We start from the raw sequence: 25,357 nt of genomic DNA on the forward strand, positions 1-25,357 counted from the left end.
CTGGGGCCGGCCCAGCTGAACAATGGGGCTTAACAAGGCCTTGCCCAACTGCCAGCCACGCCACCCTCTGCCCCTGCCCATAACGGCATGGCACTCACCCTTCCTGGCTGGAAGAGGTCCCCTTGGCCCCGAACGCTGTGCTCAATGTGGACCAGCTTCTGTAGATTTTCCTGCAGGTGGGAGCAAGGTGAGGAGATGGTCAGGGCCCCTTATCTGCTCTGTAACCAGCAGCATTGCTTTCTCTTTAGAGGAGAGAAGGGAGCCCAGCGGGGCCTTGTCCCCTGTCTGATCTCCTGTCTGACTGACCCAGGGCTGAGTCCAGGTCTAAGGGACGTCACGTGTGTATACTGCCCACAGTCAGGCTCGTGCCTCTGGGCCTGGGGTCTGACACTGCCATCCTTCTGCACACCACGGTCACTTCCTCACTGTGCCAGCCAACACCTGATTATCTCCTGGCCACTGCTTATGCTCTAGCCTGTGTCCCCGTAAGGCCTGGAGCAGAGACCTCAATAACCCAAAGGTGACAGATCTCCAAGGCTGGGCTGGCTCTGTGGGTCTGCAGTCTTGGTAGGGGCTGCTCTGAGGGAGAGAAACCAAGAAAACGCACTGTCTGGGAAGGAAACAGATTTGCACTCCCTGCAGAAAAACAAGCGTGTTTGGGAGCTGCTTGTCAGTCCCTGGTTGGGACGGCACGATGCGTAAGGGGACACCCCCAATACTAGAAATAACAAGCACCTAACTTGCAGGCAGATGTCCCTCAACCTCACACAGGGCTGGTTCTAAAGTCAACAAACAAGGTGAAAACTGTGCAGAAAGAATGCCTGGAAAAGGCCTTTACACTGTCCCTAGTTTAGGGCATAAAATCCTACACACTAGAAATGTATAAATGTTGTCCCACTTCCATTTACATTGTGGGAGCTGCAAGAGAAGAATGTGCCCACCCCAACAGGGTGAGAAAGCCAGGTCACCTGCAAAGCATCTTCTATGCCTATTGGAGAGCTGGGGCCCCAAGGCTACTGAATGAACTGATCCCAAAGACAGACCAGCCCTGCCAGGAGCCCTGGAGGACTTCCGAGCTACTACACCTTTGGAACACACAGAGGGCAGAGGTCGACATAAAGTAGGGCGAGAAGGAAGCAGCTAAGATGTTAGTGGACTCTTACAGGTCAGCTGTGGCCTGGTGGGACAGTTTAGAATAACATGGAGCCCTAGACGCACCAGGCACCTGCAGTCCCTTGCCAGCTCTTTTCCCAGAGTTTCTGCCAGGTGCTTACAAGGAAGACTGGGGCCAGAAGGAACTCCCCACTCCCACCCCTTGGTGGTAAAAGCATGCAGGCTTCCCCTGGGCAGTTGGCACAAAGCTGTGCCTACGTAGCGGGCCACTTTCTTGCACAAAATCCTTCAGCCACTGTGGGAGCTCGGGCAAAGAGCCACACACTGTTCCTGGGAAAAGGGCAGGAGCAAAAGACATCTGTCCCAACGAGAGGCGGGTAACCTCTCGTGCCAGGATCGTGCACCAACACAAAGCAGGGACCTGTCCAAGACCTGCCCCAGAGAGATGGCAGGGCTTGGCTGCCATGCACAGGAGGGAAGGAATGCTGAGTCTGGCTCATGGGCCTTACTCAAGGCTGAGTCTTGTCCACGAGGGCCGTGACCTGGGAGTCTGGCCCTGAGTAATACAGAGCAACAGTCTACCTCTGAGAAGGGGCAAGAACACACAGGGATCCCCTCTTTGGTCCAGGCACTTGGGGAAGCTGAAGAAGGAGCAGGGCTACGAGAAAACCTCTCGGCCACCTTGGGCCTCATGGTCACATTTATTGGACTTCATGTTTCCTTGGACTCCTCTTGACTGTGACAGTTTCTAAGACTTTCTTCATTTTTGATGATTTTGACAATTGTGAAGAATATGGGTCAGATATAGTGTAGGATGCCCTCTCTTGGAATTTGATGTTTCTCTCTCTCTTTTTTTTCCCCCAGGGCTGCACCTGCAGCATATGGCAGTTCCTGGGGCCAGGGGTTGAATCAGAGTTGCAGGTGCTGGCCTATACCAGAGCCAGGGCAACACCAGATATGAACAGGATCTGCCACCTACACTGCAGCTTGTTGCAACCGTGGGTCCTTAACCCAGTGAGCAAGGCCAAGGATTGAACCTGTGTCCTCATAGACACATTAGGTCCTTAACCTGCTGAGCCATATCAAGAACTCCTTAATGTTTTTCTCATGATTAGACTGGGCTTATACTTTGGGGGAAAGAAGATCACACAAAGTACTATTCTCATCACATCATATGAAGGTCCGTACTGGCAACATGATGTATGACTGTTGATGTTGACCTTGACCACCAGGCCAAGGTCATGTTTGTTGGAATTCTCCACTGTAAAGACACACCCTCACCTGCCCTGTCCATACTCTTTGGAGAAGATCACTGTGCACAGTCCACATTTAATGAGTGGGGGGTTATGTTGCTCCTCCTTGGGGGCAGAATATTTACCTAAATTATTAGGACATTTGTCTCTTCTCCTTCATTTATTAATATATTCACTAATTATAACTAAATAAATTATTTATATCAGTAAGGATTCATGAACATTTACTTTCTGTTTGGTTATGATTCCATGTACTTTATTTCTTAAATTGTTCCATCTCTGGCCACTGGGAGCCTGGCCAGTTGGCTTCTGTGCCCCTTTCACATACCCCCATCATGTGGGTTCGGGTGGGGATTTTCATTTTGCGTATTTATTTATTGAGCACTTTCTTACTTCCTGGTACTACAAGATGCTCCAGGCTCATGTTGTATATTTCCTGCCCCAGTCTTAGAATTAGCCATTTCTCCAAGGATCCTTGTTCCTTTATTTGGACAATGGTATCAGAAAGCAAGATTTGGGGAGTTCCCGTCGTGGCGCAGTGGTTAACGAATCCGACTAGGAACCATGAGGTTGCGGGTTCGGTCCCTGCCCTTGCTCAGTGGGTTAACGATCGGTGTTGCCGTGAGCTGTGGTGTAGGTCGCAGATGTGGCTCGGACCCCGCGTTGCTGTGGCTCTGGCGTAGGCCGGAGACTACAGCTCCGATTCGACCCCTAGCCTGGGAACCTCCATATGCCGCAGGAGCGGCCCAAGAAATAGCAAAAAAACAAACAAACAAACAAAAAAAAAACAAAACAAAAAAAGAAAGCAAGATTTGGGCACCAGGTACGCTTATTGCTACTGGCTATCATTTCTTCTAGATTCTCTTAGCTATACAGCAAAGAAATGGCTCCAGCTATCCTTCAGAACACTCAGCCACTGAGCCCTGCCTTGGGGAGGGGTTTATCTGGACCCACTTGTCCACGGTCTAGGCAGAGTCTTAGCCCCGTGAAGGCGTGAGATGGAGGCCACTAGTCCTGAGCAGGCCTGGTACAGCGTCCACAGCAGCTGGAGAGTCAATGGCCAGGCTATGCATCTTGGCACTGTGGCCATCCTGGCTGTGGAGACCGCCAGGAGGGTGCGTGGCTGTGACCCACCCCAGTCCCTGCTACAGAGGCGCCTGTGTGCAGAAGCTCATGGCAAGGGGGAAGATATAGCCCTTCCTGGCCTCGTTTTTCTTTCTGGAAGTAGAGGCATCACTCGCGAAAGGGAAATGTGTGGAGCCCAGCCCACTTGCTACTGTCACGACCGGGCGCTAACTCTAAAGCACCTCTGATTTTCGGGCACATTGAGGGAACTCACACTGTGTGTACAAGAGCCAAGGTGACAAGAGCAGAGAGCTCATGACATCACAGGGGAGGGGAGAGGGTGACTTCAATGGCATGTCGGACCATCTGGATTTCGCTCCCAGCTGACTTCAGCTTCCAGGTTCGCACACATCTCACCAGCCACCCTGACCTTTCTCCCAGATTCCTGTCCAACTGCGCCTACGCTGTCTCCACTTCCAGCCATGCCAGGTGACCCTCTGAGCACTGACATGTCCCAAACTTTGCCATCTCCATGCCTGAGCCCAGGCCAGGCCCTCTTCCTGGCCCACCTTTTCTCCCTCTGCCTTTGTAGCATGTGCACAATCCTCTCTATGGGGACACGCCCTGTGTCACCACTTCTCACAGTCCCTGCTGGAGAGACAGCTCCTTTCTCTCAACCCTGGAGCACTTCCTCTCGCTCCCTCGTGATGTTTATCACGGTTCTTCATGTCCACATACTTACCGCTCCAAGAGCTGTGATTCCAGGGTTGGGATTCATATCTCACCCCTTTATCTCCAGGCCCCAACACAAGACTGACTTACACTAGGCGTCCAAGAGACAGTCTTTCCCTTCCCCCTTTTCTACTTGTGGATGATGCACTCTGAGGATGCTATGTACCTGCCACAGCAAAGCTGAGCCAGTGCTTGGCACACGTACCACCATCACCCCCACCTCTGTCCATGGAAGACATGATGACTGATCACTGAACTCTCCCACTGCACTACGACTAGGCCTTAGAATCATCAAGACACAGCTCTAGCATATTTATAGCTTAGTGAAGCAGAAAATATGTGGACACAAGTAACCATGGTAAGTGCTGGAGCAGAGCTGGCATGTGAGATAAAGCTGACCATCCTGGACAGAGACCCAGTAAACACCTTAGCAGTGTCTTCTGAATACAGAGCTGCACACTGTCGGAACTGGGTGTGCACTTAGAGCTCACAGGTTCTCATGGGTGAGTGGCTCTCAAACTTCTGCAGGCAAAACATTAACCTGGGTGCTTATTAAAAATGCCTGTCTTGGAGTTCCTGCTATGGTGCAGTGGGCTAAAGGTCCGGTGTTGTCTCTGCAGTGGTGCAGGTTCAATACCTGGCCCAGTGCAGTGGGTTAATGATGCAGCGTTGTAGCATCCCGTGGCTTGGATTTGATCCCTGGCCTGGGATCTTCCATATACCACAGGTGTGGCAAAACAACAACAACAACAACAAAAAAACCCAAGCCTATCTCTTGGAGTTCCCTGAAGGGCTTAGCAGGTTGTCACTGCTGTGGCTTGGGTTGCCACTGTGGCCTGGGTTCAAGTCCTGGCGCTGGGAACTGCTGCTGCTGCTAGTGTGGCACAAAGAAATGCCTATCTTTGGATCTTACCCTGCAAGTCCTGACTGGGAAGATCTAAGATGTGCCAGGGAGTCTGCAATTTATAGAGCAGATGGTCTCAGACCACGGTCAGGACATTACTCATCAGGTCTGTGTAATCCTGAAGCCTCCCTCATTGTTCAAAGGGTGCACTAGAGGCCCACAGAGGGACACGTAGTCACACAGCAAGTGTTAGGGACAGAACCCGAGGCTGTTTGCAAGATTCTACAAGATAGATAGCTGTCTGCAACATCCCCGCCCCAAGTGGGTATCATGGGGCAGAGCTGGGCAGGGTGGAGGGGCTCCTGGAACCTCATCCAAGAGGAGGTCCATGGGCTGGACTTACCCCTTGCTCCATGCTGTCGTTGGCATGGTCTGTGACTTTGGAGATGAGGCTCAGTGCACCTACAGAGAGAAGCAGAGCAGAGTGCGCTGGGCCCGCTGGGGAGGACTGGGCTGGAGCCACCATGCTTGTTGTCACCCATTCTCCTGAGGTTCTTGTTGGCAGGTGCAGGGTCTTGTAGGTGGGTGGCACAGATTTTTCCCACTGCCAGGTCAGGTCACAGGCCCAATGACAGCTTTGCCACTAGTGCCATGTGACCCTGACACTGATTTGACCACTCTGTGCCTCAGTACCCAAGGCTGTAATGGGGATACATTAAAATAGGGACTACCTTGGCAGGTCACAGGCAGGGACAGTCACACAGAATTGGGAGGAAACAGGGAGTCTGAGGTGAGTTTTTAGACCTGGCCCCACTTCCCAGCATCAAATTCTGGTTACCCCTTCTTCTCTGACTGGACCTTAGCCCAACCCAGGGGTCCTTATGGCTGAGGTCAAGAGGAATCATCTCAGAAGCCCCGGAGGCTTCACGCCCCCTGAACACCCAGCTGGCGGGGAGGGAGCTGTTGTGTGCCTGGGAACTGGTGTCCAGAGGTGGGGAAAGGGGCTGAGACAGGAACATGCCCCCTTCCTCTGGGTTCACTCACACTGGACTTACCCTGCGTATCATCGTACTCAGCTGAGTCTGGGCAAAGGTTGTTTAAATAATCTGCAGACAGAACAAGAGCCGGGGGTCAGTCTGCCCCAGTGAGGTCAGCCCCTCTGTCCCTAATAGCAGCCCTTCTGTCTGCAGAGGCAGAAGAAGAGTTCCAGAAGCACAGGGTGTCCACCCTCTCTCCTGTGAGTTCCCCACAACACACTAGCACAAAACTGATCACCACCAAGCTGTCACCACTGCCCATCACTCACTCATTCTAGTATTTCCTGAGCACCTGCTATGTGCATGGCACTGTGCCAGGCCTTCAAGAAGCACACAGTATACCTGGAAACAGATATCACCACCAACCTGGCCAAGCATGAAGTATCAGACCTTTAACACACTTATACCCACAGGCTCTACATGGCTGGCCTCGTTCCAGCTACTTCTCCCGCCACTTGCTCCCTGGGCCAATGTTGGCATTCGCCAAGCTTGCTCCTATCCAGGGGCTTGGCACTTACTATCTCTTCTACCTGGCCCTCTCGTCCTCTAGATCTTCATACAGCTCACGTCCTCAATTCACTGAGACCTCAGTTCAAGGTCACCTCCTTAGATGGGTTCTGGGTCTAATAGAGCAGAGCTCTTCCTGAACGTCCTTCAGGAAGAGGACGTTCTGTTTTCTTTTTCTTTAGACTCTCATCACGGGTATATTATATTTTTATTTCCTTACTCTTGGTTAGAGTATAAGTTTCACAGCGTCATAGAGTCTGGTGGTTTAATTCACTTCTACCCCTCCAGCATCTAGTGCAGAGCCTGGTACATTGTAGAGGCTTAGTAAATACTTGTCGACTGAGGGGAATAAACTCCCCCCACCCTCCACCCTGATGTCTTCTCTTACAGCCAACTGCTCCCTGGAATCACACGCACATCACTATATGTGTGGCATCTGTCTCCCCACCCGGAGCATCAGCTCCCCAGGCAGGGCTCTCTGTCCCCTTAGGAGGCAGCTGCTCAGGACAGAGGCAGAGGGAGGGAGGGGATGACATTTAGGGGAAAGTTTATAGAGAAGGAAGAAAAGAGGGCCTGGGGCTGAGCCCTGAGAAACACTGACATTAAGGGGCCATGGAGAGGATAGGTGGCCGGGGAGATGGACGGGAGTGGCCAGAGAGCTCAGCGGGAGGCAGGAGGGGGTGCATCACAGAAGCTCCGGGGGTAAAGGGCTTCAGAAAGCAGGAAGCAGTCAGAGGAAAAGCCACAGAGGGGCCACAGGTCCGAGGAGGGAAACTGAAGCAGGAGGGTATTGGAGATAAGAGCAGTTTTAGGGAATGGGACCCACAGAGACAGGGGGGAAATGCAGAACAGGGGAAGGTATGAGCTCCTGTGTGCTAGGATGGGTGAGGCTGTCAGGAGACACAGCAGTGGCCACAGTGGCAGGTTTCCATGTGGCAGCAGGGGGGGCCAAAGCTCAGTGGGAGGGAAGGTGGTGGCTGGCCTGGCACCTTGGTGGGGGTAGGGCTGAGAGCCTCCCCGCCCCCCTTCTGCCTGGGTGACAGAGGGGTCGTCACAGCACACCTGGCCACATCTTGTCACCCTGCCTCCCCTTCTCCACAGCCCTGGTGCACCCTGACCTCCTGCAGGGCCTACCTGTGAGGAGCACTTGGTACTGGAAGAGGCGCTGAACCACCCTCAGCAGCTGGTGCTTCACGTTCTGGCCGCCTCCTTGCTGACTCTGCTGCTCCCAAGAGACGGAGAGAACAAAACACCATCAGAGACCCACACCATCCCCCCCACACTGTCCCATCCGCACCTTTCCCCCAGGTTCCACAACCAGGCTCCCCTCCTCCGGATGTCCTCCCAGATTAGCACTGCCCTGCCAGGACAGCACATTCCTTCAGGCTCACACACTGCTACACTCAGTAATATGGCTTTAGGGGAAAGTCCCTGAATTTGCTGCCCAGTAACTGGATCCCCAGTTGGTGGCCATTTCTTGGTCACTCCAATGGCTTGGGCCTCAGCTTGCTTTGTGCTTTGCTACTGAGACAGAATAGCCACTCACACCCTCCCCGGGCTGGGGCTCACTGAGTTGTCATTGACCGCCCAGTGGGGATGCTCAGGGTTTTTCCTCCTGCTGGCTCACCTTCTCGCCCCACCCTTTGGACCGCCCTCTCTGCCTCCAGCCTCAGACTATTAAGAAGCCGCACTGACTCACATCAAGCCCTTCTGTGCCCACCTGCCCCTGCATCCTCAGAGCAGGCTCTGGGGGGACCCAGGGACCAACCTCAAATTCACGGACGGCAGCTGAGAGCCGGGGGCAGTGGAGACAGCTCTCACTCAGCAGACTCAGGGACCTGTCGAACTGCAGGATGTGAGTGGCGTGGTGGTCAAACCCTTGCTCCCGGGCCAGGAAGACATCAGCCACCTTCTGTTGGCCATCCCTGCAGCAAGGAGAGGGGATGGGACAGTGAGAGCTCAGCCTTATGACTGTGGTGTTGGCCAGTGGGGCCGGCGCTGCACGCCTGGCTGGGGATCCCAGGTTCACCCTCCCACAGTTGTCTTGCTTTGGGCAAAAGACTGAACAGCTCCAAGTGTCAGCTTCTGTGTCAGTCAAACGGGGACCTATTTCACGTGGTTGGGTTGTGATCCCCCACTGCCCGCCCCTCAATTGCCTAGAGCAACAAGGTGGGAGTGGGGTCCAGAAGCTGCTCACCAGTGCAACAACCTCTCCTCCAGCTCCTCCAGGATCCCCTGGTGAAGGTCGCGGATGGCTGGGAGTTCACTCAGGCCACGTCTCAGCTCCTCCCTGGCTGGCACATCCTTGCCTTCTTGGTCTGTCTCATCCAAGGCCCCCGTGACAGCTCCATAGAAATCCTGAAACCCCCAAAGGCCTGTTAGACACAGTCTCCCTGGCAGCTCTGCTGAGCTCTGGCCTATATACAGGCAGTGCGGGACCTTATGCCAGCATCTCAGACCCTGTGAAACAGGTGACAACATGCACCTGGGGACCACAGGTAACTGATGCCCAGAGAGCCCCCACACAGCTCCTGGCACGAAGCAGGTTTAAAGCATGTTCATATAGCCCTTCCTTGGGGGAACCTGGGTACACAACCTGGGTACACATACTTCTTTTACAAGATGGGTAAGAAGTTGGGCAATTTTTTCTCTGAAGAAATATAAAGCTCTTGCTTTACAATTATCCATCTTGTACAGGCTCGTGGGCTGTGTTCTTTCAAAACAAAGTCTCGAGAAATCATAGGCATCCATTCTCTGGGGTTAAAATGGTGAAGATGGTGATGATGCAAAAATATTCACGTGCAGTACAAAGAAATCAAGAAGGGGTACAAAGCTGTCCTCCCACCTTAAGGCAGTTGTGTAAAAAATGAACAAAGGAAAAAGCTAAAAGGAAACAATGAAACAGAGAGAGTGAAGCCTCAGGGGTATGGAATTAGGAATGATTTTTTTCCTTCTTGACTCTACTTTCAAAAATTTCTACATCATGATTAAGTACTTTAGAAATTACACTTGGGAGTTCCTGCTATGGTGCAGTGGGTTAAGAATCCTCCAACTGTAGCAGCTTGGGTGGTCACAGAGGCGTGAGTTCGTTCCCTGGCCTGGTGCGCTGGGTTAAAGAACCTAGCATTGCTGCAGCTGGCATAGGCTCAGATTCAATCCCTGGCCTGGGAACTTCCATATACTGTGGGTGCAGCGAAAAAAAAAATAAATTTAATAAACATTAAAATTATAAATGTAATTTTTTCCTCACTACAAAAATACTTGATCTTCAAAAACACATGCTCACATATGAGGCCCAGCCCTACAGTTTTTTTTTTGGTTTCTGGTTTTTCGTTTTTTCGCTTTTTAGGGCTGAACCCATGGCATATGGAAGTTCCCAGGCTGGGGTCAAATCGGAGCCACAACTGCCAGCCTACACCACAGCCACAGCAACACAGGATCCAAGCGATGTCTGCGATCTATACCACAGCTCATGGGAATGCCAGATACTTAACCCACTGAGTGAGGCCAGGGGATGAACCTGAGTCCTCATGGATACTAGCTGGATTTGTTTCTGCTGCATCACAATGGGAACTCCATTTTTTTTTTTTTTTTTCCCAGCTCTACAGTTTTTTTTTTTTGGTCTTTTTGCCTTCTCTTGAGCCACTCCAGTGGCATATGAGGTTCCCAGGCTAGGGGTCAAATTGGAGCTGTAGCTGCCAACCTACGCCAGAGCCACAGTAACTTGGGATCCTAGCCATGTCTGTGACCTATACCACAGCTCATGGCAACGCCGGATCCTTAACCCACTGAGCAATGGCAGGGATCGAACCTGCAACCTCATGGTTCCTAGTTGGATTTGTTAACCACTGCTCCACAACGGGAACTCCATCAGCTCTACAGTTTTAAAGTGTGGAATTTAAACCTGAAACCACCTAGAATTGTGAAGCAATGCACAGCATCAGAGGTCATGGTCCAGCCACGGTCCAGCCTAAATACAGAAAGTCAAATCACCTTTTCAACATTCGGGAAGGCTGATGACCCTGGCTTGTTCGACTCATTACTGGGCAAGACAGTTGACTTCACTGATGAATAGTTTTCACTGTGATGAAAGTCTTTTTACACAGAGATCTGAAAAGGAAAGAGCCTGAGAGGCCAGGGGTGGGAGAAGAGCAGAGAGAGGGAAAGGAGGAGAAAGAAAGAAAGAGAAAGGAGAAAGCAGAGGGCAGAACCCTGACAGAGGAGAGAGTGGGGCAGAGAAGAGGAGGGCACAGCCTGAAGGAAACACTCTCGCTGCCCCGGAACATCTGGAAAGGGGCCGCTGTGCTCCAGACGGGACAGCAGAGGAGGCGGTCACAAAGGTCTCACTTCCTGAACACCTCATCCTGCCCCAAGCTGACCTCCTGCCATGACAACCTGCCTGGCGGGAACCCAGGGGGACATGGGGCAGGTGGCAGGAGGGAGGATGAGCTGGTTCCTGCCCGAGGTCAGGCCTTGCTAGACCCACCACCAAGGTCAGAAGTTCTGGGGGCCCAAGTCCTGAATAATAAATGGACTCTGGGCTGGAAGTGTGTGTGTCCTTAAGTGGGGGGTCACAAGCTTGAGCCGAATCCCACTGCACCTGAGCTGGTGGAGCCTTTCCTGAAAGCAGGTTTGGGAGGATGGAGAAAGTGTAAATGGGAGGCAGAAGGCAGCTGGGTGGGTTGTGGGGGAAGCCAGAGGGCGGTGGTGTTTAATGCTTATTTCCAACCGCAGCTGGCTTTGGGGTCATTCTGAACCTGGGGTGGTGGCTTCCCAGCTGATCTGGCACCAGAGGACTGTTCTCTCTTTCTCTGGGAGTCTCTGTGTTTATCAGGACCAAGCCGCCAGCCTGAGGGTCTCCTCAGCCTGGTGCCGAGGAAGACAGAAAACGTGCCGACCAGGCCGGGAACCCCTGCCTCATGGCAGCTGATGGTCAGAGGACTTTATCATTATTATTTTATCTTAGTATTATTATTATTATTTTTGAATGGCTGCACTTGCAGTATATGGACGTTTCTAGGCTAGGAGTTGAATCAGAGCTGCAGCTGCTGGCCTATGCCACAACAGGAAGATGGGGTCTGAGCCACATCCATGACCTACACCACAGCTCACAGCAATGCCAGATCCTTAACCCACTGAGCAAGGGCAGGGATTGAACCTGTGTCCTCATGGATACTAGTTGGATTCTTAACCCACTGAGCCCCAATGGGAACTCCTGATAGAGGACTGTGAACATGCCCCCCTCCTCGGCTCTGTGCCAGGTTCCAGCCCAGCACCCCCCAGGAGTGATTCAGGAAAGCTATCAACCTATCAGAGCCTCAGTTTGCTCACCTGTAAGATGGGGACAACAGTACCACCAAGTATATATAGCATGAGGCTCCTGAAAGGCTCATGCTGATGTTTAAACGTGCTCTGCAAACTGTAAAGTGCTCTTCTCAGGGCGCTAATGGTTCTATTTTAGATGCGAAACCTTCAGAGCAGGGCCCCAACTCTTTGCTTGCTCCCATGTTTCTGAAGTCTGGCAGAGCCTGTGACACACAGGAGTTTTACAATGCCTGCTGATGGATGGACTGCAGGACCTTTATTTAACAGAAAAGGAGAGTGAGTCACGGGGGACACAAGCCTTGCATCTGGTCACCCTGATGCCCAGACACAAGTACATAGAAGGGGGTGGAGAGGGAGTTGTGGGGGTGGGGGTGGTAAGGACAAGCAAAGACAAGGCCAACAGCTATATTAGCATCACACTCCAGGGAGCTTAAATATTCACTGCTTTGCAAGCTGGTTTCTCATCTGTAATTAATTCTCACTAAACTGACTTGGTCCCAATGGGCAGGACAGCCACCATCAACATGAGTCACTCCATAAACTGGAGCACTATTGGAATTGCCATGGACATTCGTTCTCTTGACTCCTGCATCGGTAGCAAGTGCTGGGTGACAGCTGCCCCATCTGCCACTCCCTGAAAGGTTTCTCCTGTCTTGGTGATTCTGGTTGCCACCACAGAGTGAAGAAGGAGGTAGAAGATATGCGGCCCTCACCCCCTTACTTGCTAACACATATCCTGAGCACCCGCTCTGCCCCAAGCTCTGAGGGGAGGGTGGGAGCAGGGGAAGTGTGGTCTGTCCTCAGAGTTTGTAATTCAGGGAAAGCTGGTGAGCAAAACCATGATGTCAACACGGGGGCATGTGTTGTGACGGGAAAAGCATGGGGGTGGTGCAGACCACAGGAAGGAGTCCTGGCTTAGCTCCAGGGACTCAACACCCACACGGACACAGGGTTGGGGGTTCCGGGTGAGGGGACAGCAGGTGCAAAGGCCCTGAGGTGGAGGAGGAACTGGGTTGAGTGTGGTTTGGGAGCCATGGGTGTACATAAGTGTGTGCACATGCACATGTGCACATCCTACACAGGACTGAGGCTGGGGGGTCACCCTCCCCAAGCAGGTCCTGCAGGCTTTTTAAGAGACATGGGTTTCATCCCGGGGTGATGGGGAACCAGTGAAGGGTGCCAAGCTGGGGAGCAAAGTGACCACAAATCTGAAAATGTTCGCTTTGTTGGGAGAGTAAATTGGAGGTGGCTGGAATAGAGTGACAGCTGTGAGAAGGCTGCTCCAGTTGTTCCATGGAGCAGGAGTGAGGCCAGCAGCCGACAGTGGCATGCAGGGAGACAGTGCTGGACTGGAGCCAACAAGGAGCAGGAAGTGACTGGCCCCAGGTCTGCAGAGTCCAGCCAAGCCCCTGTGGGCTCCGGGCCTTCCTGACCTGGCCACCCTCTTACACACACAAATCCCTGGTGCCCCAGCCTTAGCGGGCTCTAGAGAACAAGGACGAATCCTTGTCTGGACTCCTGCCTCCACGTGACCTGGGGCACAACACTCCATCTCCACAGATCTCAGTATTCCTCTATGCTATATGGGGACACATCCCTTCTTCACTGGGTTCATGCAGGTAGACCCCTGCCTGAGACTTCCTTCCCCCCATGCCTGAGTGCCCAGCGCCCAGCCCAGGGAGGTGCTCAACCACCAGCAGAGCCAATGGTTACTGAATGCTCGTGTCCTTCCAGCTGCCCAAGCTCAACATCTCACATCCGTTTTCTCATTTAACCCTCACAACAATCCTAACCCTCTGGTGTCATTATTATCTCCATTGTTACCAATAAGGGAATTAGACCCAAGACCACCAAGATGGTGAGATCTGAGCACAAATCATATGACTCCGAAATCCTAGCTCTTCCCGCTGCTCCAGACCGACTCGTCTCACCCAGACAGGCCAGTGACGTATTCTGGTCAAGGAGGGAAACTGGAACCCAGGTCTCCAGAATCCTTGTAGGGGCTTGGCCTGACCTCAGAGACCCTGGGTGGTCTGGTTGGGTCGGGGGGCAGTAAGGGCGGTCTCTGCCTCTGGAGCCCAGATGAGCCTCCAGGAACTGGAGGGGCCTCCCCGGACTCTGCTCTGGGCGTGCTTGCAGTGAAAGCGGGGATCTCACATTCAGGGGCCTGGTCCCCTGGACTCCAGACCCTCCTCCAAAGCCACCATTGCATTTTCTGGGTAATACATACAGCATCTGCATTCTTGGGGCTAAACAGTTAGTGGGTGGCCAGAATATCCTACTCCTTGCAAGCGGCCCAACCACTGATGTTCCTGCCAGAAGTCAAGTAGATGCACTGGAATCCCATGTGGCCAAACACACACCGACGTTAACCCTGACCCACCCACGTCACAACCACACCCTGGCAGAGGCTGCGAGCTGTCTGGGCAAATGACCTCACTTGGCCCAGTCAGTCAGAGGAGGGTACTTTGAAGCCCTGAAAATGAATCTCTGTGGGGCAAGCAAAGACTTCTTAAACTGTGTACAAAAAGTACTAACCATAAAGAAAAAAAATATCAGTTGGACTTCATGCTAAAAGATGAATGTGGCAAAAGGGAATTTGGTTGTTCAGTGTACTACTCCTATTCTTGTTACTTTTCTACAAAACTGATTTTATTTTTTTATTTATTTTGCTTTTTAGGGCCATACCCGTAGCATATGGAAGCTCCCAGGCTAGGAGCTGAATCGGAGCTGCAGCTGCAGGCCTACACCACAGCCACAGCAATGCCGGACCTGAGCCGAACCTATGACCCACGTCCCACCTTGCGGCAACGCCAGATCCTTAACCCACTGAGTAAGGCCAGGGATTGAACTTGCTTTCTCACAGACACTGTGTCAGGCTCTTAACTCACTAAGCCAAAATAGGAACTCTGAATTTGGACTCCTTTAGATTATATACAAAATAAGTAAATAAATAAATAAAAGACTCAAAACTAAGAGCTAAAACTATAAAACTCTTTTTAAAAATGGGAGTAAATCTTTGTGATACTGGGCTAGGCAAAGCTTTTTTAGGTATGACACAGAAAGCATACGCAACAAAATAAATAAGACTTCATCAAAATTTAAAACTTTTGTGCTTTAAAGGATATTGTCAAGAGACTGAAAAGAAAACCTACAGAATGGGAGGAAACATTTGCAATCATGCATCTGATAAGGGACTTGTATACAGAATTACAATGAAAAGACAACCCATTAAAAATAGGCAAAGTATTTGAAAACACATTTCTCTAAAGAATATATACAAATGATCAAGCAGCATATGAAAGGCTCCCCAACATCATTAGTCATTAGGGAAATGCAAAACCAAAGCCACAATAAGATACAACTTCAGCCACCAGGATGGCTATAATTAAAGACATAAAACAGCAATCACTTCAAGGAAGTGGAGAAAGTGGAACCCTCATATTATGATGGTGGGAAGGTAAAATGGTACAGACACTTAGCAACAGTCTGGCAGTCCCTCCGAAGGTTAAAAAGGTACAATATGGAGTTCCCATCGTGGCGCAGTGGTTAATGAATCTGACTAGGAACCATGAGGTTGCGGATTCGATTCCTGGCCTCGCTCAGTGGGTTAAGGATCCAGTGTTGCCGAGAGCTGTGGTGTAGGTCCCAGACATGGCTTGGACCCTGTGTTGCTGTGGCTGTGGTGTAGGCCAGCGGCTATAGCTCCAATTAGCCCCCTAGCCTGGGAATCTCCATATGCCGCAAGAGCGGCCCTAGAGAAAGCAAAAAGACAAAAGACACCTCCCCCCACCAAAAAAAAAAAAAAACAAACAAGTACAATATCACCCAGCAATGGCACTCTCTTTCCAAGAAACTGGGAAACCTATGTTCACATAAGAACATGTATCTGAATGTTCACAGTAGCATTTTCCTAACAATGAAAAAATGGCAAGAATTCAAAACTCCATCAACTGATGAGTGGTCAAACAAAACTGTGATATATCCACCCAATAAAATTTTACTTAGCCACAGAAAGGAAGGAAGAAATGACACCCGTTACAACATGGATGAAATTTGGAAACATGATGCTACAGAACAGAAGCCTGTGTTAAAAGGCCAAAAATTACATGATTCTGTTGATATGATAGGTCCAGGACAGGCAAATCTACAGGGACAGAACCGGGCTGATGGGTGCCCAGGGCCGAGATAACTCAGGGGTATGGGGTTTCTTTGGGGTGATGACTGTAGAACTCTGAATATACTAAAAACCATTAGCTTTTATACTTTAAACAGATGAACTGTATGGTGTGAGATTTTGGTGGTTGTTTTGGGGTTTTTTTTTTTTTTTTTGGCTGCACCCACAGCATGCAGAAGTTCTCAGGCCAGGGATCAAACCCAAGCCATAGCTGTTACAATGCAGGATCTTTAGCCCAGGGAGCTATGAGGGAACTCCTGGTATGAAATTCATATCTCCATTAAGCTGTTGAAAAATATGGAAAGGGAAGCCACAGATTGGGAGGCAATTCACAATACCCATATCTGAAAATAGACTCGTGTCCAGAATCATTAAATAATCCCTACAAATCATGAAGGAAAACGCAGACAACCCAATTAAAAAAATAAGCCTAGGACATTTTTCAAATGAGGATTTCCAAACAGCTAGTAAACAGAGGGCAGATATTCAATTTCATTAAACGTCAGGGAAACACAAATTAAAACCACACAAGAAACCCCTGCACAGTCAGTAGAAAGGCCATGAGTGCACAGACGGGCGGGATGGGGGCACTGGCAAACATGTGTGGGAGGCATGGGTTGCCACCACTGGGAGGGGAGTCTCTGTGGCTTCAACCACTCAGTGAACCTATCTGGCAGCTTCTAATGAAGCTAAATCTATGCTAATCCTGTGACTTGGCAATCCAATTCCACTCCTCAGTAAATACTGAGGAGAAACGAGTGCCTATGTTCCCTGGAAATCACATATAAAAACATCATAGCAGCTTTATAACAGCCTCAGCTGGAAACCCAAGTGATCTTGAAGAGAAGGATGGAAACACCAAATGTGGTACATCCATACCAAGAAATGCTGATATATGGAAAACTGGGATGAATTCCACACATGATGTTGAGCTAAAAGAGCCAGAGTCAGGAGTTCTTGTTGTGGCTCAGCAGGTTACAAAGCCGATGAGTATACATGACAATGTGGGTTTGATCCCTGGCCTCAGTCAGTGGGTTAAGGAACCAACTGTGAGCTGTGAGCTGTGATGTAGGTCGCAGATGCGGTTCGGATCTGGCATCGCTGTGGCTGTGGTGTGGGCCAGCAGCTGCAGCTCTGATTTGACCCCCAGTCTGGGAATTTCCATATGCCACAGGTGCAGTCCTAAAAAGCAATGAATAACTAACTAAATAGATAAAATAAATAAAATCTGGGATGATGGAAACATCTTATCTGGGTGGCGGTCACAGGTGCACACACACGTACATATTAAAAATGTCAGCTCTACCCTTAAGATTTGTGCATTTAACTATATGTAAGTCACAAACTTTTTTTAATTTTTAAAATTAATTTATATATATATTTATAATGATTTTTATTTTTTCCATTCTAGCTGGGTTATAGTGTTCTGTCAATTTTCTACTGTACAGCAAGTTGACCCAGTTACACATACATGTACACATTCTGTTTTTCACATTATCATGCTCCATCATAAGTGACTAGACAGAGTTCCCAGTGCTATACAGCAGGATCTCATTGCTTATCCATTCCAAAGGCAATAGTTTGCATCTATTAACCCCAAATTCCCAATCCATCCCATTCCTTCCCCCTCCCCCTTGGCAACCATAAGTCTGTTCTTCATGTCCATGATTTTCTTTTCTGTGGAAAGATTCATTTCTGCCATATATTAGATTCCAGATATGTGACATCATATGGTATTTGTCTTTCTCTTTCTGACATACTTCATTTAGTATGAGTCTCTAGTTCCATGCATGTTGTTGCAAATGGCATTATTTCATTCTTTTTTTATGGCTGAGTAGTATGCCACCGTGTATACATACATCTTCCTAATCCAATCATCTGTCAATGGACATTTTGGTTGATTCCATGTCTTGGCTATTGTGAACAGTGCTGCAATGAACATGTGTCTTTTTCAAGGAAAGTTTTGTCTGGATATATGCCCAAGAGTGGGACTGCTGGGTCATATGGTAGTTCTATGTATACTTTTCTAAGGTACCTTATACTGTTCTCCACAGTGGTTGTATCAATTTGCATTCCCACCAGTAATGCAGGAGGATTCCCTTTTCTCCACACCCTCTCCAGCATTTGTTATTTGTGGACTTATTAATGATGGCCATTCTGACTGGTGAGGTGGTACCTCATAGTAGTTTTGATTGGCATTTCTCTAATAATTAGTGAAGTTGAGCATTTTTGAAGGTGCTTGTTGGACATCTGTATATCTTCTTTGGAGAAATGTCTATTCAGGTCTTTTGTCCATTTTCCAGTTGGGTTGTTGGCTTTTTTGCTATTGAGTTGTATAAGTTGTTTGTATATTTTAGAGATTGAACCGTGTCTGTTGCATTGTTTGAAACTATTTTCTCCCATCCTGTAAGTTGTCTTTTTGGGTTTTTTTATGGTTTCCTTTGCTGTGCAAAAGCTTGTCAGTTTGATTAGGTCCCACTGGTTTATTTTTGCTTTTATTTCTATTGCTTTGGGAGACTGACCTGAGAAAACATTTGTAAGGTTGATATCAGAGAATGTTTTGCCTATGTTTTCTTCTAGGAGTTTGATGGTGTCTCGTCTTACATTTAAGTCTTTAAGTCATTTTGAGTTTATTTTTGTGCATGGTGTGAGGGTGTGTTCCAGTTTCATTGATTTACATGCAGCTGCCAGTTTTCCCAGCAATACTTGCTGAAAAGACTGTCTTTTTCCTATTTTACATTCTTGCCTCCTTTGTTGAAGATTAATTGGCCATAGGTATCTGGGTTTATTTCTGGGTTCTCTATTCTGTTCCACTAGTCTGTCTGTCTGTTTTGGTACCAGTACCACACTGTCTTGATTACTGTGGCTTTGTAATATTGCCTGGAGTCTGAGAGAGTTATGCCTCCAGCTTCGTTTTTGTTCTTCAGAATTGCTGTGGCAATTCTGGGTCTTTTTTGGTTCCATATAAATTTTTGGACAGTTTGTCCTAGTTCTGTGAAAAATGTCATGGGTAATTTGATATGGATTGCACTGAATCTGTAGATTGCTTTGGGTAGTATGGCCATTTTTACAATATTAATTTTTCCAACCCAGGAGCATGGAATATCTTTCCATTTCTTTGCATCCTCTTTACTTTTCTTGATTAATGTTTTATAGTTCTCAGCATATAAGTCTTTAACCTCCTTGTTTAGGTTTATTCCCAGGTATTTGATTTTCATAAAACGTTTTTTAAAAAGCAAAACAGTTCTCTGAGGCTCTGGGGGAGTGGGGACACACAGATGCTCCCCACTGCTTCTGAGCTCCTACAAACCCTTCTCGGCCCCTGCTGCCCTCATGGCCAAGTCCACCCCCTTGGCTGGGCACTGCTGGCCCTTGGGGAGCTGGGCCTGCCTACTCCCTTTACACCAGTTTTCTCCAAGCTGAGTGGGCATCAGAACCACCTTCCTGGATCATCCAGATCCAGAATGCTGGGCCCACTCCTGCTTCACTTGGGTCCGTGTGGGGTTGGGTAGTTTTCATTCTTTCCACATTCCCAGATGTTGTTGCTGCTGTTCCCTGGGCCACACTGGGAAAACCACTGTGTTCTATGACTCCTCTTTTTCCAATCTCTCTCTGTGTGTACATTATGTGCCTCCAGCATCTTATCCATATCGTGCTCATCTTTCCAAGCTTCTTCAAACACCACCTCCATCATGAGGCCTTCCAGGTTTAGCTACTACAGGGTCCGTCTAAGGGACTCTCAAGGGTCCCAGAGCCTCTAGAGATCTGGGGTCACAGCCTGAAGGGAGCCACCCAGATCTCAGAATGCCTCTGAAGTCTCATATTTTACATTATTCTCCAGGATATATCTACGATCCATTTAATTTATTTAAAATCACCTATCGAGACCAAAGCAGAAGCTCTTAAAAGATGGGCCATGTTTATCCCGACACCTACTGCACACTTGGCGGGGGGACCATAGACATCCCAGCCTGAGAAGTGATAGTAATGGCTTTACGAAAGTTGGCACCATCAGACTCTTCAGCTACTCTGCATGCTTCTGCCATCTTCCCTCTAATTAAGCAGAGAGCAGACTGGGCCTTGCTCATTTTGGCTGTGTCGTCAGACTGGGTTTAAACTTGTGGTCCCTCAGCATTACCTGCTCCCACCAAATCCACCAGATCAATTTCCCTAAAACACTTTCCCCCTATGCGCTGCTTGGATCATCCTCAGGGCGCCCAAATTCCCACACCTCCATTTTGAAACACGATGTGTCTTGGCATACAGACTCTCCCTGAAGACCAGATACTTCCTATACACCCCACATACCCAAGCCCTCCCCTCTGTGCACTGCTGCTCCTACCTGCTGAGAGGCCTCTTTCTACTTCCTGTCCATCCCTGTCTATTGCAATACCTCCTCTTCCAGGAAGACTTCCTTGACTTCATTCCTCCCACTCGCTCATTCCTCATTCCTTGGGCTCCTTAACTCCTAACTGGACTGTTCCACATCTTTTGTTTCCTCACCTTTTCAGGGCTCTGGAGTCAACCCATCTAAACATCTGAGAAATACTTACTGAGCATGAACTGTATGCCATTAAATGAGATAATATGTGTGAATTGCCAAGCATGCCCAGGGGTTCAACAAATGCTCCTGCCACCTTCCCCGCCCCCACCATCTGGCACTTTGGTACTGACTACAATGAGAAGGGTGAGCTGGATGGGTGAGGAAAGGGGGGAACTAGCAGGGCCAAACTGGCAGTGTCCCAATTTATGTAAATAAGCTCAGAAATTCACTAATAAGTCCCCCCTATCCTGTGTCTCCCCTGTTCATGTCAGCACTGAGGCTCCTGCCAACTTCACCTTACATGCTGGTCAGGTGGGCTCTGAATTGCCCCTCTTTCACTGAGCAGAATGAGAAGTTGGGCTCTGTCCTGAGGTGGTCCTGATGCTCTTCTTAGTGCCACCACGCCAAGCTGAGGGTGGCAATGTCAGCGGGACAGGCTCTGGCTACCCTTCTGCACCAAGTTCTCCTAACACCCACCCAAAGTCTTTCTGCACCTCCATCAAAGCCTGTGGGTTGCAGGCTCACTTGTCCTGGGCTTCTTCCTCCCCCAGAGGACCTAGCAGCCCTCTCCCCACTCTGTACCCTCCCTCAGGGAAACCTGGGCCTCTCCTGGAGCTTCAGAAAAGGGAGTTTTTTTGTTTTTTTAAGGTAAGAAAACAGAATTCAAGGTGTCCATGGCCACATCTATTCAAAATCTCCAAGGACTCACTCCACTCAAGGAACAGCACAGGCCCCTTAGCCTGGCATTGCAGGTATACCTCCATCTGCCCTAACCTGCCTTTCTGAACGTATCCATGTTCTAATTAAGGTTGCGACAATGTACCGTTCCCCACACACGGTATACCTCCAGGCCTGTGAGGGTTCCTGTGCCAACCCGCTGCCTGCCTCCACTACCCTGGCCTGGTGGCCCCTCAAAGTCCATCTCAGCAGTTCGTGTCTTTGACCAACCTTCCTGGATACCCCAGAGGGGAATAAGCCTCCCCTCCCCCGTGCTCCTGCAGACACTTGCACAAATTACACTTACCACAGAGAAGTGTAACTGTTCATGTATACCATTCTCTTCCTCTTCAGCAGAAAGAGACCTACTGAGGGCCAGGTTCTGGGCCTCTTTCATCTTTAGGGCTCCAAGGCCTAGCTCAGCATCTATGGTACTGCAGACATCCTAGGATTTTCCATTCAGAAGGAATGAGTGAGTCAGACAGATGGATGATTGATGGATAGGTGGATGGATGATGGATGGATGTTGGATGGATGATGGATGGATGGACATCTGAGCAGCAGATGAACTGAGGGTGTGGAATGGTGCGTGGATGTTTCACCAGGTGCGTGGGCACATGAAAGGACAGACGAGTGAGAGACTGATCACACAGACAGATGGGCAAGTGGCTTAACACATTTACGACAAGGCTCCTGAAAGGATAGAGCAAGTCTTTAAGCCAGAAATCGGCAAACTTTGCCTGTAAAGGGCCAGATGATAAATATATCATGCTTTGTGGACCACATGTGGTCTCAGTCATATATTCCTCCTTGGCCTTTTTCTACAAATGTTTAAAATATGTAAAATCCATTCTTGGTTAACAGGCTGTACAAAAACAAGACCTTGACCATTAGAGTTCAGTTTTGGACAACCAGAATTTTTAGTAACCTGGAGTTAGCTCTATCTACCATTTGACAGGCACAGAGTTGAATTCAAAACACAGAAAGTCAGAAGCTATCCCATCCCTTCTCAACGACAGCATGGTGGAGTCCAGGGCTGCTCTAGCTGGGGAGGTTTAGAATGTATAGACGGCCCCTCCCACCATGGGGTAGGCTTGGGATTTCTACTTTTTGGCTGTACCTGCACCATGTGGAAATGCCTGGACCAGGGAATCAAACCTGAGCCTCAGCAGCAACCTAAGCTGCTGCAGTGACAAACTGCTGTGACCTTATTTGGCCACAAGGCAACTCTCTGCCTTGAGATTTCCACAGCAACAGATCTCTAAGGAGAAATTCTGAGAGTGGCTGCCAGCCCTACAATCAGACACAGGTTCCAGGAGGGCAGTGGTGGAATGTCCCAAAGTCTGTGGGTCTCCTTTAGACTCGTGTCCCTACCAGGACTTGGAGTAATCCTGGGTCATTTCTGCCATTTCTATCCCCAAAAGCACTGATGTCATAATCTACCTTCAGACCATAATTTCCCAAAACTAGCTTCTGAGTTGTGATTTTTTTTTATGGGTTCTTTTTTTTTTTTTCCTTCTCAGGATATTATTATGGATTACCAGCAGCTTCAGCATCTTTCCAACTGGCAGGAAGTAATGCAAACACAGATGGAGGTTTCCCAGTTAAAACCCTCTTAACAAAGTCATAAAGCAAAAAAGCCTAGCTCCTCTGTCAAGCTGCCAGCTCAGCAGCAAGTGAGAGAATAAGAAACGGGAGAGTGATGTTTCCTGCTCTTGCTAAAGGGATCTTTCAGGTGCTGCCTGTGGCAGGACACCTCCTACCTGAGGGCTCTGGGGTTTAATCTTGTGTGCGAAGATCTCATCCTCAAAGGCAAGAATGAGGGGCTGGGAGCGCAGACCAAAGCACTGCTCTGTCTACTTCCAGGGACCGTGGTGCCTCTCCTCTCATGGCAATGTGACACTAGGGTGATGTCACCGAGAGGAACTTCAGTGGGATTCAACCAGAGACCTGGCTTGGTGCCCAGGTGCTCTGCTGCCCCCAGAGAGGGCCCCGCCCCAGGAGCTCTGGGGGTGGGGAGGGTGGCGGGGGGGATGCGTGATTAGTGCATGACGACAGTGCACCGACGGGAGTCAGGATACCTGGGGGTTCATCCTGGCTCAGTCACCATGTGACAATGGCCAAGTCACTCCCTCTGGGCCTCCATATCACCACCAAACAAAATGTCCAGGAGGCCACTGCCAGCTCTGACGTTCTTGGAAAGACACGGCGGCGAATGATCAGATGCTAAACTACAAGAAGACTGCGGGTGGCTTGGAGAGCTCAGCCTTTAGGTGACACATGCCCTCACTTCCCATGTCTTTGCTGTACCCTCTTCCCTCACCAGTCCTTATGACTCAGCCCCAACTTCACCCCCCTCTGGGAAGTCTGCCTAGATTCCCTGAGGTTGTCTGTCACTCCCCTGGGACTGATCTGTCTCCTCTGCTGGCCAGATCGCCCCTGAAGAAGGACCCTGTCTGAGCTGATTTTCCATCCTCAGCTCTTGTCACACAGCAAGGATTCGAAGGCTTTTTTTTTTTTTTTTTTTTTTTTGCTTTTTAGAGCTGCACCTGCGCATATGGAGGTTTCCAAGCTAGGGGTATAATTGGAGCTGCAGCTGCCGGCCTATGCCACAGCCACAGCAACCTGGGATCAGAGACACGTCTGTGACCTATACCACAGCTCATAGCAACACTGGAACCTTAACCTGCTGAGCAAGGCCAGGGATTGAACCTGCATCCTCACGAATCCTAGTAAGGTTCACTAACCACTGAGCTATGAAGGGAACTCCCTGAAAGACATTTGTTGAACAGAATCAAACTGACTGCACAGGGAGGCCTTCCAGGTGGTCTGTGCAGAGTGGCAGTACTGCAAATCCAAGCGGTCCCCAGGTCTAGTCTCCTTTCCTCAGCAAGTCCAGAGGATTTCCCTTCCCTGCAGCAGCTCAGGTGTTACTGCCCAGAACTGGGGTGTGGGGGGGAACTGAGGAAGCTTCTTGGTACCCAAGAGGCTTGGTCACTGAGCAAATATATAGACCTAAACATAAAATGTGCACAACACAGGCACACACACATGCACACCCTCACCCCTCGCCTGAACTCGCACACACAGCAAGGACCCAGAACTACACCTTCCCTGCCTCTGTCTTTTTCAACATGAGGGTCAAGGAAAGCTCAAACATCCCCATTCGTCCCTGCCTCCATGCAGAGAAGCAGACTCCTGGGAAGAAGGTGCTATTTGCCCCCTGAAGCACATGAATCAGGAGACAGACGCCCCTGAAGAGCCTCGGAGAACACTGCCTCTGCTCATGGAAATCACCAGTCTCCTCATTGCTTTTCTGCCTCTTCTATCACAGCCTTGTAAAAGGACAATTAGTTTTGGACAATTAAAGTGACAGACTCACCAAGTGTAAGTGCTGGAGCATCTCCACGTATCTGCAGGGGAAGAGGGGTGAGTGCACATTAATTCTCATGCTGTATAAGCTGGGGAGGGTGACGGCTCTATTAACAAGCTCAAGGCCACAGGCAGCTGCATGGGGACTCACACTTTCTCCGAAGACAGCAGTTCCTGTGCGATGACATGGGCTCTGGACTGTCCTTCCACCTGTGGGAGGAGACAGAGCCATCAGGAGGGACAGTGCCAGTGGGGGCAGCAGAAGGGGGGCCCCCAGACCCTCGATTGTCAGGTTTACAGAAGGACTGTCACATTGCCCAAGGCAGATTCCACATACTTCTCAGCCCACCCCCAGTATCATGGCCTGTACATCTTCAGCCTTGTTGCACCTTGGCTGCCTCATCTGTAAACATGGACTTTAACAGCATCTAACTTGGAAGGCTGCTAAGCTAGTGCTCAGCCTGGGGCCTGACATCTACTGATTATGGGTAAGCAGCTACCCGCATACCCATGCGGACTCAGCCTTTGCCTATGGCTCCGCAGCCTTGAACAACCCGAGGTTCTCTGTGCAGAGCAAGCTCTCTCTTCTGGCTTTTGCACATGCTACCCCCTTAGTGTCCTCTCCCCCTTCTCTGCCTGGCTACTTCCTAGTTATCCTTAAAGACACAGCCA

The 25,357-nt window shown here is 49.7% G+C and overlaps 1 protein-coding gene across 1 annotated transcript in view; it reads right to left on the reverse strand.

The window, feature by feature from the left end:
• Window positions 1-25,357, reverse strand: part of FGD5 (FYVE, RhoGEF and PH domain containing 5) — a 131,031-nt gene that overhangs the window by 32,626 nt on the left and 73,048 nt on the right. The window contains exons 4-11 of the mRNA XM_047781695.1: window positions 24,837-24,895; window positions 24,696-24,726; window positions 8,749-8,909; window positions 8,320-8,476; window positions 7,686-7,773; window positions 6,063-6,113; window positions 5,411-5,469; window positions 99-170 (exon numbers count right to left, since the gene is read on the reverse strand). Coding sequence (XP_047637651.1) covers window positions 99-170; window positions 5,411-5,469; window positions 6,063-6,113; window positions 7,686-7,773; window positions 8,320-8,476; window positions 8,749-8,909; window positions 24,696-24,726; window positions 24,837-24,895 — 678 coding nt within the window. The remainder of the gene's footprint in view (window positions 1-98; window positions 171-5,410; window positions 5,470-6,062; window positions 6,114-7,685; window positions 7,774-8,319; window positions 8,477-8,748; window positions 8,910-24,695; window positions 24,727-24,836; window positions 24,896-25,357) is intronic.

This window comes from Phacochoerus africanus, chromosome 1 (assembly GCF_016906955.1).
Source record: "Phacochoerus africanus isolate WHEZ1 chromosome 1, ROS_Pafr_v1, whole genome shotgun sequence".
NCBI classification, from domain to species: Eukaryota; Metazoa; Chordata; class Mammalia; order Artiodactyla; family Suidae; genus Phacochoerus; species Phacochoerus africanus.